Below are 19,568 nucleotides of genomic sequence, written 5' to 3' on the forward strand. Positions count from 1 at the left end.
CCGCGCCCCCCGTTCAGGCGCTTCCCCGGCCTCCCCGCGCCGCCGCGCTTCCGCCCCACCCCTCCTAGTCCGGCCGGCCCTCGCGCGCCTCCGACGTCCGAGGAACAGCGCCCCACCGCTCGCTGCCGCGCCGCGCCCTCAAGGTGTTCGACAAAACGCCTACAAGGTATGTATTGCTTCAAATTTATGAATTTGGTGCATGTTTTGAATTGTAGTTTTTTATAATATAGTATTGAACATTGTAGATGAGTTCGTCGTATGCTTCTTCCGAAGAAGAATTTGATATGGAAGAGGAGGAGGATCTTGCAATGATCATAGCTATGCATATCAATAAAAAACCAAAGCACGGTGGTTCGGTTATGGGTCGGGAAATTTTTTGGAGAGATAGGATTGATGCCCATAACAGATTGATGAAGAACTATTTCGTGGAGAATCCCACATACCCGGAGTCGTATTTTCGTCGCCGGTTTAGGATGAGCACAGACTTGTTCAAGCGCATTGCAGAGAAACTTGCGAGCCATGACCGGTTTTTCCAGCAAAGGAGGAATGCCGCCGGAGAGCTCGGGCATAGCACCTTTCTGAAGGTGACAGCCGCTTTGCGTATGTTGGCATACGGTATCCCGGCTGATTTAGTTGATGATCACTTGGCTATGGGTGAGAGCCAAGCCATCATGTGTGTCAAGCGCTTTGCAGTGGGAATTGTGCAAGTGTTTGGCGAGGAGTATTTGAGATCTCCCACTGCCGAAGACGCTGCAAGGCTATTGGCGATGAACAAATCTCGCGGCTTTCCTGGCATGCTTGGCTCAATAGATTGCATGCATTGGAGTTGGAAAAATTGTCCAAAGGCATGGCATGGGCAATTCCACGGCCAAAAAAAGGGTTCCACTATAATCCTTGAAGCGGTGGCCGATCATGAGACTTGGATTTGGCATGCATTCTTTGGAATGCCTGGATCTTTGAATGACATCAATGTTGTCAATCGGTCACCACTGATGAATAAGATTGCGAATGGTGAGTTGCCACCGGTGCAGTTTGTAGCAAATGGCCGTACGTACAACTATGGCTATTATCTAGCGGATGGCATCTATCCAAAGTGGCAAACCTTCGTGAAGCCGTTGAAAAAGCCAGAAGGTAAGAAAAATCTAGATTTTCACAATACTCAGGAGGCTGCTAGAAAAGATGTGGAGAGAGCATTTGGGATTTTACAAGCCCAATTTGCTATTGTGAGAGGACCGGCTAGATTTTGGGATCAAAAAATGCTTTGGTACATCATGCACGCTTGTGTGATCATGCACAACATGATCATCGAGAATGAGCGTGGCCAAGATGTAGACTACTCACAGTATGAGCTATTGGGACATCCCGTGCGAGTGCGACGGAGGGCTGAAAGGGTTGCCCGTTTTGTTGCCTCGTATCATGCCATTCGGCGTCCCGCAACACACAATGATCTTCAGAAGGATCTGATTGAAGAGTGGTGGGCATGGCATGGACGACAAAGAGCATGATTTGATTGCTTTATTTGTATTGTATTGTTCATGAACTATTGGTTGTGTTTATTGCATTATTTGTTGTACTGAACGAGAAACTATTTATTTGAGTTGTAATAACTATTATTGTTGATTTATTTTGTTTGTTTGATCGTTTTTTCACTATTTTTTAAAATGTATATGTGGTTTGTGCCTGCTGCGCGCGCTGCATTTTTGGGCACTGCTGGAGCAGCGCGCGCGCTGCATTATAGCGCGGCTGTTGGAGCCAGCGCCTATCCCTGCGCTAAACCAGCCGTCGCGCGCGCTGTAAAAATATTTTTTGGGCGCGGCGCGAAGCGTGGCTGTTGAAGATGCTCTTAGAGAAGAACGAAATGAACGGTGGAGAAACTGAGGTGGGGAGGGGGGTGAATTAAGACGGTTGTGGGATGTACTCACCTCAACAGAGATGTGCACCACCGTTGTGCTGGTGTCGTGCACGTCCTGCGATTCGCTGTGCACCACCGTTGCCTTTGCTGGCATGTGGACCCAGCGATGTGTAGAACTGATTGGTGGGTCGTGCGCGTTTCCTTAGTTATTTTGGGTGTTTTTTATTTTCTTTTCATCTCCCTTTTTTACTGTTATAACGACAAAAAATCAACAAAAATTACATGTATCTTTTTACTACACAACCCACCTTACCTCCGGGCCAACAATAAAGAACAATTCACACACTTTTTTTTCCACACATTAATTATTGGACCACATGGACAAGTGTTGGTCTCATTAGACTCACGTAAGGTATGAGGGCTCACACATGCACCAATAGATGGTAATTGCAAGACAAACAACACAAGCATCCATGCCAAGTTTAATAGCTTTTTGATATTTTATGGGTTTTCTATGGTTTTGTCGACGATAAAACCAAAGTATACTTACTGTAGGTGGAGCAACGTCCGCTCATTGTCGGAGATCATTCAAGTTTTGTGTGTACTATTGGACTGGTCATGCACACCTCCTCGTCAATTTGGTGTTGTGCTAAAGATGACCAAAATTTGACCCTGTTCATCGGAGGGCGTCCAAAAAAATTAGGTTCATTGAAAACTTGGCATCGATGTAAAAACCCTAGAAAACATACCGATGGGGGAGCAACGTCCGCTCATTGTCGGAAATCGTCCAACAAAACAAGCATCCATGTCAAATTTCATTGTTTTTTTATGTTGTATGGACTTTGTATGGTTTTCACGATTGAAAAATCACTAAAATACTTCTATATTGCATGGTCAAGTGGTTTTCTAGGGTTTCAGCGCCCAACCGCGTCCCACAAGCGAACCCCTACCCACCTCCACGCCCCTCAACCCACCACTGCCACAACACACCCACCCAACCCACCTGCACTCGATGATTGGGGATTTATCAAAATATCTCCCTAGCCGCCATCGCCCTCCAACCCTAGTACTCCCTCCGATCCGGTGTGTAGGGTGTACTAGGAAATTCTATTAGTTCCGATTTACCCTCCTTCTAAGGCCCGCTTCACAATAACTCCCCTCTTTAATTACTCTCCATCTCCCCATTTTCTTTGGCTGATGGAAACAATTCGCATAAGAGGCACATGCATGCAGGCTGTAATTCGTGGAAGAGGTGCATGTTGTGGGCCTGGACGCCTCTTTGCTTGCCCTCTTTAATAGCCTAATCAATCAAATGTATCCTAATTGTACGTTATCTATGTAATGCAATCTATATGCTACGTATAAGAAGATCAGTGTTAGTAGAAGGTACTTAACTTAGCATGAAGGCCAGCAAAACAAGAATGAGAACCATATTTGATTTTGAATACACAACAGAAAACACAAATCGCAGACTACACGTACTGCAATTATCTGATTGATCTTCAAATGCATAACAACTTCTGGTCTTCAAACACATAACATGAAATACTGACAAAAATACATATGCAAAGCAAATTCTGATGTTGAGGTTGATCCAAGGGATTTTTGTTTGTGAGGCCCAGCATCTTCAGCAACGTATCCATGCTCCCACCTTAAGTGTATAAATAATTAAAAATTTCAGATTAAATACATGCAAAGGCAATGCCATTTGGTAATGGAAAGATGACAGTATGGTCATTTGAAGATGACAAGGCAATCTGTCAGAATAACCCACACATACCAATTTGAATACCAAGTTCTATAAGTTAATGTTGAATTAATATGAATTTTGCAAGATAAAAAATCAGTGCTTTGATGAGATTGAACAGAATGTATTCCATAGCACATGCAAGAAGCACATACAGGAAGTGAAGCAAAAGGGTATACAACACTATAACATGACCAAGCCAACATCCCTAGTCCTCCTAATATTTGAAGAAGACATGCCCTATATTTTTGTTTTTAGCTGCAGACTTGTTGAAGAAAGACACAACTTGACAGTAATTCAAAAGTGAAGAAAGTGGCTGCAACATGAAGCAAGTGACTACAACTTGCTAGCAACATGGCAAAATTTGTTCAAAATTGATAAATAGTTGACATCCAACTACTCTAAAACTTGTTTATCTTAACACTCACACCTCTACCTCAGATCAAGTGCGAAGCTTACTATTCCTCGGCCTCAGACCTCTGTCCTGTGAGACGAGGAGAACGACGAGGGAACCGTGGAGAACGGCGGGGAAGCGACATCGCGACAAATGCTTTCCTCCTCTTATGGTTGGTGGGCGATGACTCCACGGGCTCTTGGATCAATGCCGAATTCACAAACGGAACCATGATGCTTCTCTCTAGTTCTTCATCCTCTGGATGATCTATCTTGGACCGATAGTGATTCCGACTGCTCCATGGCCCAGAGGAGGACCTCTATAGGGTCCTGAGCTAGTCCGCCCGGGTGGATAAAAGATCTCTCGCTCTTATTCAAATGTGTGCACATCACATGCACTATCCCCGCTAACTGCCTCTTGTCGTCCAACCAAGAACCGATCTCCCCTAGCCTGGCTAACTTTACCTCGTCGCCACCGGAGAGCTTCACGTACCTGTCTTCTGTGGTGGTTCCGGATTGGGTAGAAAAGGGGATCGCCGGTGGTGTCGCCATGGAAGAGGAGATGAGGGGCGACGGAAGAAGATAGGGCTCGGCGGCGATAGTTGGGAAAAATGATGGGCTCGGCAGAGACGGTTGAAAAAATGATGGCAATGGAAGACGATAGGGATCGGCGGCGACGGTTTCTAGCGTCAGGGGCGGCGCTGGGAAGTAAAAATGATGTCAATGGAAGAGGATGGGGCTCGACGGCGATGGTTTTGGATTGTGCGATAGGGGCGGCGGCGTACGATGAAAAAATGTTGGACTAATTTGCCCTCAACTTAACAGTACCAATCCCACCATTTTTAGTACTTTCGAGTACTTACGAAACACTACTACGGAGTACTAACAATTTGATGACCCTCAGATCGACGAGGAAGGACGGTTGAAAAAAAGACCAACCATGCTAAAACTTGTATATATGACATATCATCCTCCTAGGCTATGAATTTATCTTTTTTGTATGGATCGCATTTCAAGGTATTTGATCCTGAAATTTTCCATACATACACATAACCTCCGTGTTTACCCGTACAATGTTTTTAGATTTTTTTTGAAGATGAAAATTTTGAAATTTGAATTTTTCAACAAATGGCCTCCATGGAGGCCGAGAGCCAAAACGCCTCACTCTACATTGTACTCCCTCCGTTCCTAAATATAAGTCTTTTAAGAGATTTCACTAGGATCTACATACGAAGCAAAATGAGTGAATCTATACTCTAAAGTATGTCGTTATACATCATACGTAGTCCACTAGTGAAACCTCTAGAAAGACTGCTTTTATCTAGCTACAGGGTTTTATTTTCTTCGATCTGCACTGATGCTTAGGCTGATCTGGCCAACATATATGGATGTGATGATGATCGTTGCAGCTAACGTGCACATGTGAATGGATGAGAGCTACGCTGCTCTGACATCCATCAGCCCTTCTTTCTATCTATTAGCGACGACAAATCAATACCATATATTTCATCAAAAAATATACTTTCATATGGTATACATTCGATATTGTACATGTCCATGTTTTTTTCTATGAACTTGGACAAACTTAACGAAGTTTGAGTTTCAAAAAATCTCATATGCATTATATTTTGGCAAGGAGAGAGTAAATAACTACATGATTAACAATCTCAAATACTTAAAGAAAAACAACAATTATATATCTGATTTTGGACAAAGAAGTCTTCAACGTGCTGTCGGTCCTGGATCGGCGGCCACGGTTGGTATCCTCAGCTCCGTCTCGAATGCAGTGTTACTGCTCATGTCAGTGGACTGCGCACTAACATAAACATTGAAATTAACGGCGCCGCTGCTCCCACCGGTGTGGAAGCTAGAAGTGCGGCCCTCCTCGAGCTCGACACACTCCTGTAGCTGCGCCACCACATCGGCCATGGTGGGCCGCTGTGCCGATCCCTGTGCGGTGCATTTCAGTGCAATCTCCGCCACCTTCCACACGCCGTTGATATCATAATTGCCCTGCATTCGCGCGTCCACCACGCCCTCCATGTTGCCCCGTGCCAGCCGCTGCCTTGCCCATTGGACGATGCTCGTGGGATCTGGATCTGAAAGGATGGCTGGTTTCCCGGTGACCAGCTCCAGCAGCACCACTCCGAAGCTGTACACGTCGCTCTTGGTCGTTGGCTGCATCGTTGCTTGGTACTCTGGATCAACGTACCCGGGGGTAAAAGCGAGCGTGTTCGTGAAAAGATTTGTGTTGTTGTGGTATTCAAAGGCTTTGGTCAAGCCAAAATCGGCGATCTTGGCTTCTAGCCAGGCATTCAGCAGAATGTTGGTGGCCTTGACATCCCTGTGGATGAGAGGCGGGTTGCACCCCGTATGCAGATACTCCAACCCTACACATGACAAGAACATCAATCTGTAAGTCAAATGCGTGTCCAATTGCAATAAGCTTCTTTGGATTTGAGCGTGCACCTTGTGCAGATTCAAGGGCGTTTTTAAGTCTCTGCCTCCAAGGTAAACATCCTCCATTGTGTCCGGTTCCTACAAATACAATAATAGCGTGTGTTCTGAATTAATAGAAAGTACCTCAGTTGAACCACTAGGGCGACTTGCACATTCACTATATGAGAGTTGAAAGCCAAATCCTTTTTGTTAGCAGTAGTTGGTATTCATACCTGCAATGTGCTCTCGTAGGGTCCCTTGTGCCATGTACTCGTACACAAGTGCCATATACGCCCCATCCTTGCAGTAACCAATCATCGAGACAAGATTCTTGTGATGAATCCGGGTTAAAATCTGAGCCTGCACAAGCAGATAGATTCCACATCGTAATCACACATTTCTGCCAAGAGTTGAAGGCGCATGCCGTTAAAGGATCTGGTCCACCGCACCTCTGCAAGGAACTCCTTGACGCCTTGATTGGAGGAGTGTGACCGCAACTTCACTGCCACTTGAGTACCATCCTCCAGGAAGCCGTCATAGACACGGCCGAACCCTCCTTGGCCAAGCACCCGGTCAAAGCCATTGGTTATCCTCTTGAGTTCCTCGTACGTGAACCGACGATTCTCAACTAGTCGCAGAGAGTCATCATCGCCGCCATAGCTCGTCGACATCGCCTCTTCGTTTTGTGGCTTTACCGCTGTCCTGTTTCTCATTGATCCTTCATGTACACACAGGAAATGGATGAATTAATAGACCAAATATGGGCATTATTGTGTGCTAGCTCGATCATCCTGAAAAGGCCTCACTCTAACCTTGTTGCTGGTTCCGTCGTCTTAGGAAGAACAAGACTAGTAGAGCCACTGATACTATCACAACAATCACAAGTACAGGGACGGCAACATAGATGGCCAGTTTGCTCTTCCTTTTAGTACCAAGCTGACATGAATTGCCGTCGGTGCAAAGGTTTGGATTGTTGCCATGTCTAATAAGTCGAGGACCATGTTAATAAAACAAGTGCCAACCAAAAAAAATTAACAAAAAAACTTAGTCGAATTTATCAATTATGTATATTCTATGTTCAACCTTAGATCCAAGGAGCCATCTTGAATTCTTTTGAGAAGTCCAGAGGGAATTGATCCATTGAGTTGGTTCCCAGACAAATCTCTAGAGGAAAACAAATTAGACACACTATATATGTACTCCCTTCGTTTCTAAATATAAGTTTTTTTAGAGATTTCACTAGTGAACTACATACAGAGCAAAATAAGTGAATCTACACTTTAAAATACGTGTATATACATCCGTATGTAGTCCTCTAGTAGAATCCTTAAAAAGACTTATATTTAGGAACGGAGGGAGTACATAATAAGTTAATAACTCAAAGCAATTCAGATAAAGTTTGACAAGACTTTTATATATGGTGCTTGTTGGAACTATTAATCTTGTTAATTATTGCATATGTGTCATATATTGTGTCTGAGTGTGTGCTAATTAGCTAGGGCTAGTTGTTGCCCAACTTACATGACTGTCAATGATGGTAACTGTGAAAGGGCATCTGGAATTGAACCAGTCAAGTTATTGTTTGATAAATTCCTGCAAGATATGGAAACAATAAATTTCATTTCTTCAAGCTTGTGTTGCCGAGAAGTACAAACAAAGATTAGGCCAAATAAATCTAGAATTCCGAGCGTACAAGTATTGGAGAGCCTTTAGATGCGCAAAAGATGACGATATCTCACTATTTAGACCACTGGAGGACAGGTTTCTACAAAAAGCACATACATAAAAGGATCAGCTTCATTTTTCATAGCTGTATACGGAAGGTAATTTTTTAATCTCTCTCACCACACTCATCTATAATTTCTATTGTTGGTCTTAGGTTCTCAACTTAAACATCCCATACTACATTAATATCCTAACAAATACTTCAACACAAGTAGTATATTCTTCAAACAAATCAAAAACTACTAATTTTATGGTTTCACCACGTCTCAAAAAATGCATCTACAATAATCAATCTTGACCGAAAATATTTGGAGAAATAGAAGGAGAATACCTCAAGAAACTTGGGGACGGTTCTATCTACTCCTTTTGATGGTAAAAATAAGAGATTAGGGTTGGATTTGGTGGAGAAGGAGAGAGGGGCAGGGGGTAGTTCTTCTGCAGCCGCCGCATGAGGAAGAAGACGGGGCTGCGAGTGGGCTGAGTCCCACCCACGGCCCCGGGCAGTTTATTTAATCCACCTGAAAACGTAAAAGCCAATGGCGTTTCCAGAAACGCAAGAGGGCTTGGTGTTTCTGGTCTGCCATGTCAGCGAGTAACGCTTGCTGGGCCTGGCAGTGGGCCAGGACATAAACGCACCACAGTTTGGCGTTTCTGTGTTTCAGAGCAACGTTGCTTATCTGCGTGTTTCTATGAAGTTAGACAACGCCGCGGGCTATGCCGTTGCCAAAGGCTCAGATAATTAAATGCGTTCGGGTTCAACTTGTCACGAGCTTCGCTGTCAAGGTCAAAATAGTGATTTCGGCCGGCCTGGCGCATGGCGAGAAATCCCTTCATGGACTTTATCTCTGGTACTACTTAGCTAATTGTAGCAATAAGGCATGTCCAACGTTAACCTATAAATTTCCTTCCGGATCCGTCCGCGGACATGGGTCCATGGATACGGATGCGGGGGAACGACATCCAACGCTAGCCGTATACACTAGGTCAACAATTCGAACCAACAAAATTTGATCAAATTGAACGGATTTCATTCAAGTTCGGATATAATTTACATAAAAAGTTGATATTTCGACTGTTTAACTAATAAACTAGAAAAAAATCCTAAACCCTACACCGGAAGACAAAAAATATTTGAAAATGTGAAAAAAATATTTCATTGAAAGTTTTAAAATCAGAAAATATGAATACAAGATACACAATTCAAGTGTGAACATAAGAAATGTACGTGTGGAAAACTTACTAAAAATGTGAAAATTGATGAACTAAAATTACATAAATATGAGATGAAATTACAGAAGATATTAATATTATGAAGAACAAGACAATGATAGGAAACCCATAAATACTGTTAAAAATTTCATTAAAAAATTTCAAAAGGTGTATTATTTGTGTATAATTTATTTCCGACTTTTCTTTAATTCCCGAAACCGGGGAATGGGATCTTGACTTCCCCTTTTCTCATTTAAAACATTACATGATTTCCAATATTTTGAAAATTTATATGAATTACTTACATGCTTGTGATCCTTGGAGGGTTGGCAGCGGCATAGCTGCAGGCCAACCCATCCCATGCCATAGTCGTGGGAAAGCATGGGTCACCCATCCAGTTCTTCCGCACCTCGTACTTGGCCTTGACCGCCATGGCGGCAGATGCTGCGCTCATGCATCCAGCACTTAAATCAGATTGCACCCAACATTTCAATAGCACAAGGTAGATAGATAGATAAATATGTGCTTAATTAAATTGAGTACCATCTTGGGAGTCGGTGCCAAGGTTGGTGGTGGGGATGACGGAGTACACCTCGACGGCGTTCAGGATGGGCGGCAGCGTCGAGTTTGCGGTGGCGTTGATGGACAAGTTGTAGACGCTATGCCGGCTGGGCTTGGTATCGTAGATCGCGTTGTTGATGAGGTACTCTGGCGTGAAGCCCGACGGGTACGCGAGCTCGCCATTCAGGTTGATGTAGAACTGGCGCAGCTCACCGTTGCTGGCGTTGAGGAGCTGCAGCTCGGCGAAGTGCAGGATGGCGACGTACCCTGGCCGAGCAGGGTCGTCGTCCCGGGGCTCGGCGTCCGAGGACTCCCAGCCGAACCAGATGTTCCCAGAGCCGTTCCGCGCCGCGATCGCCGTTTGCATCACCTTCCACGGCGCTTCAAAGAGGTCGTCACCCACGCCGTACACTCTCTCGCTCGTCGAGATCTCGGCCCAGATCGTGGCGTCGTACCACGGGTACCACATCCGGTCATGCGCATCATCGGGGTACCTTATGAGAACTGTCTTGTCTATTGGGGCGGCGTTGAGTCTAGCCAGCATGACCAGCCCCTGCTCCGCCGTTGCCTGCGGGTAGAATGTCTTCTTCAGCGGTCTCAGGTCCAGACCGGAGATGAAGGGTGTCCCACTGCCGGTGTTCACCAGGCACACCTGCACCAGGTTGTCCGGCACAACGACGATGGCCTCCACCGTCGCAGTGTTGCCCTGGTCCGTCCCCCACGATGACATGTTCACCGCCGCCCAGAAGTTGACGCCGATGTGGAGCTCGAACGACGCCGGCGTCCGGTTGAGACCGTCGTAGTTGCCATAGAGGAAGCTGGCACGAATGAGGTACTTGAGGCCGGACACCAATGAATGGAGCGTGTAGCAGTTGCGCACGCCATCGGGGAAGCTCCGTAGGTTCTGGCCGCGCCTAGATTGTAGCGGTCGGATGTACTCGGCCGAGATGTTGTGGTTCGTGCCGGCGTCAGTGAAGCCTGCGTCCGAGACATACAACAGCTTCGTGGTGTTGTCTATGTAGCTCGCCTGCTCCGTTAACCCACAGTCTATACTGATGAAACCTGCCCACACACGCCCAAATGTTATATGTGCTTTCAGAGGGGGGATGAGGATGAATGATACCTCTGCTGTCAGGTTGGGCGCGCCGTTGGAGTAGGCCACCGCTGAGGCAGAGAAGCAGCAGCCACTGCCGGAGTTCCATTGTTCTCCCCCAGCGCTGATTGACACACATGCATGCCAACAGCTAAGGGAGCATCATCATCATAATATACAGAACAACTACACCAAGGAAAGCAGAGACTTCCTAATTAAGTGGGAGTATTTTTTGCAGACCCATGGATGAAGTGGATTGGAAGATACATATTAACTTCCTAATTAAGTGGGAGTATTTTACAAGAGATCTGTTGTTAAAGTACGTTTGGAAACTTAATTTTATTTTCCAGTCCTCACCAACATTTTAACCATATAAGATGATATGATACATGGTACAGTATATGACATAAAATGACAAAGGACAAGAGTGGTAGAAAGGCTTGTACCTTATATCAGAAAGTCTTCCTGTTTTAACGAGTCGATGTATCTTAATCCTTGTCTATAAAATTAAGTAATACATATTTGTTCCCAGTTGCAAACAAAATAATGCAAGGAAGATGACATCTACTGTCTAGCTTAGCTGCTTGTTACAGTATGTCCCTTGCCGTGTTTGGTAAGGTAGCTTATTACTGGCAGCCGGTCATTGTAGCTTGCAAATCACGCACACTATACCTGCAAATCAGTAACTAATTGACAGTTGATATTAATTAGCAGCTAGATAGGACAGCATGATTGATATTATTACTTCATGCAACATAAGTCAAGTTGTCCATACATGATTTATATATATGTCGTCAAGTTGTTAAATTTTTTTATATATGTCAACAACAAATGGTACCGATGGTCATGATGCATTTTGTGTGGGATAACTGTTCTTGACTTGTTTGCACTCGAGTTGGACAAATTAAGGTTTGTAGTTGTCATGAGCAATGGAGAAGGATTGGGATTGACATCTTTTGCATGAAAATTAATATTGTATTCGTGAGGATCAAGTACTGGTCAACTACACTTTTTATGTTTACTAGTTAGCGTGTGTTGCTAAGGAAAAATAAATACTCCCTTTGTCCCAAAACAAGTGTCGTTGATCTAGTACTAGAGATGAGGTTACCATCATGCAGGTTGAGACTGTGTCCACCGCCCTGAAAGAGATATTATCTGATTTTTTTTTAGAAAAGGAGGATCACCCCGGCCTTTCCATCATAATGATGCATGCAGCCATATTATTAAACAAATAAGGTTCCAAACAAGTTCAATAATCCAAGAAAGAGCATAGATAGCTCATAAAAGATAACGAAGCCAAATACCACATCCGGCAATGTAAAGAAAAAATAGGCTACGATGACTATACACCTAGCCTATTAGTGTGTCGCCATCCATATCGGTTGAAGATAGCATGAGCTGTCGTCTCCTATCGGCTGCACCCAGTAACAAAAATATCCCTGGACTTCGTTGGCGTGAGTAATGACCACATACGGATCCAAGCCGTAGCTCTGAAAATGACCTTCAAAAAATTGGTGAAGTTCTTCCTATTAAAAAACATGTCATTTCTGATGTTCCATATAGCCCAAAGCATGGCACAAATTCATATTCGAATGTGTCTTGATGTATTAACATCCACTCCATTAAGCCACATCTCAAATAACATGTTCATACATGTTGGAGGGTTTATATTGAAAGCTATATGAATACTACGCCATAAAAGTCTAGCCAAAAGGCATTTAAGAAAGAGGTGTTTGATAATATCATTTTGATCACAGAAGCAACATCTAGAATTACCCACCCATCTTCTTTTGAGTAAGTTATCTTTCGTCAATATGACCCCTTTGTGGAAAAACCAGATAAACATATTTATCTTCAGAGGTATTTTTACTTTCCATCTGAGTTGGGATATAGGTAAGGGTCTAGTATTAATAAAATCTAGATGCATAGATTTCACGGAAAAATACTCAGTGGTTGTATGTTTCGAATGAATTGAGTCTGGTTGGTCAGTTAGTTGAACTTCCATCAGCCTACAAACCCAATGGAGCCATGTGTTCCATCGTTCTCCTACTAGAGCCCTCCGGAATTGAATATTCAGGGGTATTGTCTGCATAATTGTAGCAATGTAGGAGATATTGTCTGATGATTAGCGATGTACTTGGAGATCGCCAAAGTTTCCCTCGAGGCAGTACTCAAACTTCTTCAGAGAAATAAATGTACATGACGCGTTTAAATGGTTATGGAAAGCTAACTACCGAATGAAATTAAAGGTTCTTTGTTGGCTTGTGCTTAAGCACCGGCATTATGACACTGGAAACAACTTCAGCTGCCTTGTTTGTTCTGCTCACACCGAGTAGACTTTGGAACATCTGTTTTTTAATTGCTCATTCAGCCCTAGTGTTGTACTCTTTGGGTGTTTATTGGCATGATTCTCCAGACATCCTTTCAGTTTTGAAGGTTGGCAAAGCTGGGTGGTCGAGACCCATGTTTATGGATGCCTTTCTGATGGGAGCTTTGGATCATTTGGAAGGAGAGAAATAACAAACTTTTCAGGGGTATTCAACCGACTCATTTGTCTTGGATTAGTATAAAAGATTCAAATGTGATTTATCTCTGCTCATTCATAGATCGATCCAAGTCTGGCCTAGTCCAGTGAGAACGGTTGGACATCTTGTAAATGTGTACCATTATTGGTTCATTGTGAGTATGAGGCTCTCCTACTCTATTCATCAAGGGTAAAAAAAAAGCGGTTATCCGGGTAAAACCTTCTAGGCTTGTTTCGTTTTGTTTTGCCACCTAAATTTGTTGGGTGATGTGACACGTTAGGAGCAAACTTACTGTCGTATGAATTATCATGTTCTATGGAAATTACAGTGACATTCTCGAAATAGGCTTTCGCCCTGCTTTACAAAAAATAAATAACAAACGACATTCAAAGTGCGTGTATCAATTGTTGAAATTATTTGGTGGCCGTGCAGGAATTTATTTAGAAAGCCAAGCAGGAGCGTCATGTCTAAAGGAAAACAAAGATGGTGACACCATCGTTCATCTATCATGTGTAAGTAGAAATATGCAACGAAAGGTGCACCTTTAGAAAACAATGCACCATTCCTAGAGAAGGTGACAGTATATGATCTCACCGAGACGAGATCAACCATGAGAGACACGGTTAGTTACGTCTTGTTAAGACTTAGAGGTGTACACTCAAATAATTATAACCAACTTGTCTCGTTGCTCGTAAGATAATGCATGCGAGTCAACATCTTTCGTCTTTTCTTTTCCCACTGAGTGGGTGGGAAAGAGAATGGATTTTTTTGAGAGACGAGAATGGATAATTGTTGAGAGTTCTAGTTCTATTGGTAGCTTTTTTTAAACACGTTATAGACGCAAGCGTTTGTCATCGACGGAAACATCTCCTCCCACTAAACACGCATCATCAAAAATCTTAAAATGAATCCAGGAATAATGCAAGCACTGGTACTTGAACCCTGGTGGGTTAGGGATACCACTATCCCTCTAATCATCCAACCACAGGTTGGTTCGCTTTCCGCTCATAGCTCGATAGGAATGAAGCAAACACACAGCTTGCATGTATTGGGCCGGCCCAATTAGTCACCAGGCTTATTTCCCAACCAAAAATTGGACTGGTATATTTAATAGAAAGTATTTTGCATAAGTGTTTCAAAATTGCTCTGGAAATAAAAATTATTTCCAATTTTTAAAAATTCTCATGAATTTGAAAAACAATATTCATTTTCTAAAAGCATCAGTTTACAAAAAGTTCCAAGATGAAAGTCAGATAGAGGTTTCATTTTAAAAAAACTACAGGGAAACATTATGAAAACTTGCTAAAAGGACCTAGGTATATGGGCCGACCCAATAGTACGTGCAGGGTGGGGTGGGATGAGGGTGTGTACACGCGTTTGCTCGACCACCACCACTCTACGCGCAAAATGGATTGGCAAGAATTGTGGAACTTATTTATTTATATTCTATCTATTTTGGAATTGTCGAACCTAGGTATATGGGCCAACACAATAGTTCCAAGTTGTTAAATTTTTTTATATATCTCAACAACAAATGGTACCGATGGTCATTATGCATTTGGAGTGGGACAACTGTTCTTGACTTTGTTTGCACTCCAGTTGGCAAAATTAAGTGAGGAGTGGTTAAGGCTTGTAGTTGTCATGATCAATGGAGAAGGATTAGGATTGACATATTTTGCATGAAAATTAAGATGAATTCATGAGGGTCAAGTACTGGTCAACTACACTTTTTATGCTTACTAGTTAGCGTGTGTTGCTATGGAAAAATAAATACTTCCTCTGTCCCAAAACAAGTATCATTGATCTAGTACAAAATTTGTACTAATTAAGAACTAAATCTGCATCACTATTTTGGAACGGAGGGAGTATTATATTTAAGGATTTAGTTGGGCTGAGCTCTTATGCGCGTGACCTTGACATGAGGAGGGGAAGGATATGTGTAACACCGGCGACAAACTTAATTCTTAATACTAAAGGTTTGCTGCTACTCCTCTAGTCCTGCTTGCTCAAAGATGTGCCTCACAATAGAACAATAGAGTTCTTATTTGGCATATGATCACATATCTTTTCTTTGTAGCGACAAAATCAAGAAACATCATAGCCCCTTCAATGGCCTTTCTACATTGTGTCCTCAACATGAAGATGCCTCACATATTTTCTTCAACTGCAATCACGCTTTTCATATGGGGGTGCGTCAGATGCTCCTATCGTGAAACTGGAATCCCCCCATCTTTAGTGAGTTTGCCGGTGTTATGCAACAGCTATAGGTGTAGTCAATCTTCAACGCGGATATATCTGTTACATATTTCTTGGGCACTGGTTCTCTCAGCTCGGTATTCAACCTTCCTATGTCCATTCAAGTTAGAGATGAGGTTACCATCATGCAGGTTGAAATTGTGTCCACCGTCCCGAAGGAGATACTGTCTGATGATTAGCGATGTACTTGGGGATCGCCGAAGTTTCCCTTGAGGCAGTACTCAAACTTCTTTAGAGAGATAAATGTACATGATGCGTTTAAATAGTTATGGAAAGCTAACTTCCCAAGGAAATTAAAGATTCTTGTTAGATATTTCTTGGCCACTGGTTCTTGGTTAAGCACCGACATTATGACACTGGAAACAACTTCATCTTCCTTTTTTGATCTGCTCACACCGAGTAGATTTTGGAACATCTGTTTTGAATTGCTCATTCAACTCTATGTGTTGGACCCCTTTAGGTGTTTATTGGCCTGGTTCTCCAGAGAGATGCTTGCAGTTTGGAAGGTTGGCAAAGCTGGGTGGTCGAGACCCATGTTTATGGATGCCTTTCTGATGGGAGCTTCGGAGCATTTGGAAGGAGATAAATAACAAACTATTCATGGGTATTCAACTGAAACATTTGTCTTGGTTTAATATAATAGATTCAAATGTGATCTCTGTCTGCTCATTCGTAGACCGATCTATGTCTGGCAAGTCCAGGGAAGGCGGTTGCAGTTCTTGTAAATGTGTATCATTATTAATTCATTGTGTTAGTACGAGGCTCTCCTACTGTCTTCAAGTATAAAATAGAAGCGGCTATTGGGGTAAAACCTCCTAGGTTTGTTTGGTTCTATTTCACAGGCAAAGTTGGGTGATTTGGCACATTAGTGACATTTTGGAAATACCTGCTTTATAAATAAAGTAAAACAAAGCGACATTCCAAGTGCGTGTATCGGTCGTTGAAAGTATTTGAGGGCCGTGTGGGGGTTTATTTAGAAAGCCAAGGTGTCTAAAGGAAAACAAAGATGGTGATGCAATCATTCATCTATCATGCGAAAGTAGAAATATGGGACGAAAGGTGCACCTTTCGAAAACAATGCACTATGCCTAGACAAGGTGACAGTATATGATCTCACCCAGACGAGATCAACCATGCAAGACACGGTTGGTTACGTCAGGTTAAGACTTAGAGGTGCACGCACAAATAATTATGACCAACTTGTCTCACTTGCTTGTAAGATAATGCATGCGACTCAGCATCTTTCGTCTTTCCTTTTCCCATTTAATTAGTGGGAGCAGCAGGAGAATGGTTTTTTCATTTGAGAAACGAGAATGGATAATTGGTAGGAGTTCTAATTCCGCCCATAGTTTTTTCAAACACATTATAGACGCAAAGCGCTCGTATAAACGCACATACAGTCACCCTATAAACGCAGACGCGCACGGCCTATCCTTACGAGCATATCCTTGAGACTGAGTCGGCATATCGTCTTCAGATTTATGAAGTCACCGTAGGCACCTCGTCATCGACGGAAACATTTCCTACTACTGAACATGTATCACCGAAAATCTTAAAATAAATTCAGAAATGATGCGAACACTGAGAGTTGAACCCTGGTGGGCTGGGGATACCACTGTCCCTCTAATCATCCAACCACAAGTTGCTTCATTTTCCGCTCATAGCTCGACAGGAATGAAGCAAACGGATAGCTTGCATGCATTGGGACGGACCAATTAGTGACCTTTGTTATTTTCCAATTAGTCACCAGGCTTATTTCCCAACCAAAAATTGGACTGGTACATTTAATAGAAAGTATTTTGCATAAATGCTTCAAAATTGGTCCGAAAAAAATTCATTTCAAAAAAATTAAAATTCTCATGAATTTAAAAACAATGTTCATTTTTTAAAAGCATGAGTTTCCAAAAAGTTCCAAGTTGAAACTCGGATAGATGTTTCTTTTTTAAAAACTTCAGGGAAACCTTCTGAAAACTTGGTAAAGAACCTGGATATATGGGCTGACCCAAAAGTGCGTGCGGGATGGGGTGGGGTGGGGGTGTGTGCACGTGTTTGCTCGACCAGCACCACGCTACAGGCATAATGGATTGGTGAGAATTATCACTAGCTAAGCGCTACTGAGAATAGATAATAGATTAGGCTGGAAGGTCCTAGGCTTCTTGATTGCTCAAAGACGCATGGTGCCCTTCTCACCCGTGTTGGATGGGCGGGCACTGTCGCGTGGCATTCGTGCACGACGAGGCAGGAGAAGACGGGGGCGGACTAGTAGTAACCCCAGAAAATGCAGCTCGCGGGAGGCTTTTTTGGATGGAAAAGACAAGGACCTGAATGATATTGCAACTAGCCCGATGAAACCAACTGAGGAAGGTGGTGTGAACGAAGAAAAGGCTCGTTAGCTGGCAGTGCAAACAAAAAATTAGACCAAGTAGCCAATGGGGCTAATGGGAAAGGAGGAGGTAACTGAGGTGACGCAATGCCACCATATCCTATGTCCCTCCAAAGGAAAGGAAAAAACAAAGAACAGCGGTATCAACAAGTAGCAATGGGGAGAAAAAGGACACAAATGACAAAGACAACAACAGCCTCCCTTATGCGTGGCGGTTGTGCGACCCCGCGACAGTTCATGATGCACGAGCTCGCAGGGTGGAGCGTTGTCGATCTTATGCGTGGTAGAAACACAACTTGCAGAAGTTCACATGTTGTGTTTGGGAAGAAGTTTGGGTTTTGATGGTGCTTACAGTGTTGGAAGCTCGCGGTGTAGTGATGGTTTACGTAATTATTGGAAGAAGGAGATGGGTCTTGAGCTTAGAAACTTCTCCACATGCCATATTGAGATGGAACTGAAAGAGGAAGGTAAGAACCCATGGCGGCTCACATGCTAGTATGGAGAGGCAAACACTACCATGCAGTGCGATATGATGCGCTTTTTCGGAATCTGACTGTGATATCTAGCTTTGTATTGGAGATTTTAGTGAGGTTCTCTGTTAAGAAGATCGTACCAAATCTGCAGGATATGTCACACTCTGTTTCGTCAAGCTGTAGATGTTTGTGAGCTTCGTGCTATTGGGTACAAAGGTTCGGATACTTTGAGAGGCGTATAAAGGGAGGGGGGCAGTGTTACGTGTAATAAGTCGCGGCGACGCGCTGCACATGTCCGGTGCGTGTATGGGCGCGCAACAGACGTGTGTGGTGCGTCGGGACCGCGGGGGGCGTATGTGTGTGTCCACGCGTTCGAGCGCGTGGGCCGTTGCGTGTAGGCGAGATACACGGAGGAGTGACTGCGTCGTGGCGCTGGACTTGGCCTGCGGCGACTGCGTGCGTACGCGTCGTGTGCGCGGGCCTGGAGCGCGGGATGCAGGGAGAGATGCTTGTGCCATGCGTGCATTGGAATCGGTCTGGAGCTTGCCGCGTAGTAGAGCGGGCGAGATGCATGCAGTAGCTGGCCGTTGGAGTCCCGCCGCAGCGCGCGCATGCGAGAGCGTCGTGGGCGCAGGCGAGACGTGCGGATCAGCGCGAGTCTCCTGGAAAAACTGCATGCACGGGAGCGGCCAGATCGCCGGGTGAGCGCGTGTGCGCATGTATAGCTGGGCTATATAACTGGTTCTGTAGCCAGTGTGCTGAGTGGAGCGAGCGCTCAAGAAATACAAGCGGCCGTTCGTCGGCCGGAGGCGTACGTGCGCCAGGCAAAACACTTGTTGCGTTCATTCTGTTCTTCTTCTTCTACCTTTGTCCAGCAGAGAGAGAGAGCTCAGGTGAGGAGAGCTAGGGCTA

At 43.9% G+C, this 19,568-nt stretch overlaps 1 protein-coding gene across 2 annotated transcripts; it reads right to left on the reverse strand.

Annotated features, from left to right (window-relative positions):
• Positions 1-5,592: 5,592 nt before the first annotated feature.
• On the reverse strand, positions 5,593-11,240 carry LOC123404421 (probable LRR receptor-like serine/threonine-protein kinase At1g51880). 2 transcript variants are annotated; one of them, XM_045098347.1, is made up of 11 exons: positions 11,050-11,240; positions 9,909-10,988; positions 9,671-9,809; positions 8,125-8,196; positions 7,953-8,024; positions 7,515-7,595; positions 7,244-7,413; positions 6,881-7,149; positions 6,665-6,791; positions 6,462-6,530; positions 5,593-6,382 (listed from the first exon to the last, which is right to left on the reverse strand). In XM_045098347.1, the coding sequence occupies exons 1-11, from the start codon at positions 11,156-11,158 to the stop codon at positions 5,715-5,717; spliced, it is 2,856 nt and encodes a 951-aa protein (XP_044954282.1). In that variant the 5' UTR covers positions 11,159-11,240; the 3' UTR covers positions 5,593-5,714. The 2 variants fall into 2 exon arrangements, with proteins under 2 accessions (XP_044954282.1, XP_044954290.1); XM_045098355.1 differs by lacking the exon at positions 7,515-7,595 and having other exon boundaries at positions 11,050-11,198.
• Positions 11,241-19,568: the final 8,328 nt, after the last annotated feature.

Source organism: Hordeum vulgare, chromosome 1H (assembly GCF_904849725.1).
Source record: "Hordeum vulgare subsp. vulgare chromosome 1H, MorexV3_pseudomolecules_assembly, whole genome shotgun sequence".
NCBI lineage: Eukaryota > Viridiplantae > Streptophyta > Magnoliopsida > Poales > Poaceae > Hordeum > Hordeum vulgare.

What these genes read in the sequence shown, in the direction of transcription:
- LOC123404421 (XM_045098347.1), bottom strand. Translation starts at nt 11,158, where the DNA reads ATGTGTGTCAATCAGCGCTGGGGGAGAACAATGGAACTCCGGCAGTGG. An exon ending in CGCCCAACCTGACAGCAGAG is followed by an intron (nt 10,989 to 11,049) that starts GTATCATTCATC and finishes GTGTGTGGGCAG; the next exon opens with GTTTCATCAGTATAGACTGT. An exon ending in CTAAAGGCTCTCCAATACTT is followed by an intron (nt 8,025 to 8,124) that starts GTACGCTCGGAA and finishes CATATCTTGCAG; the next exon opens with GAATTTATCAAACAATAACT.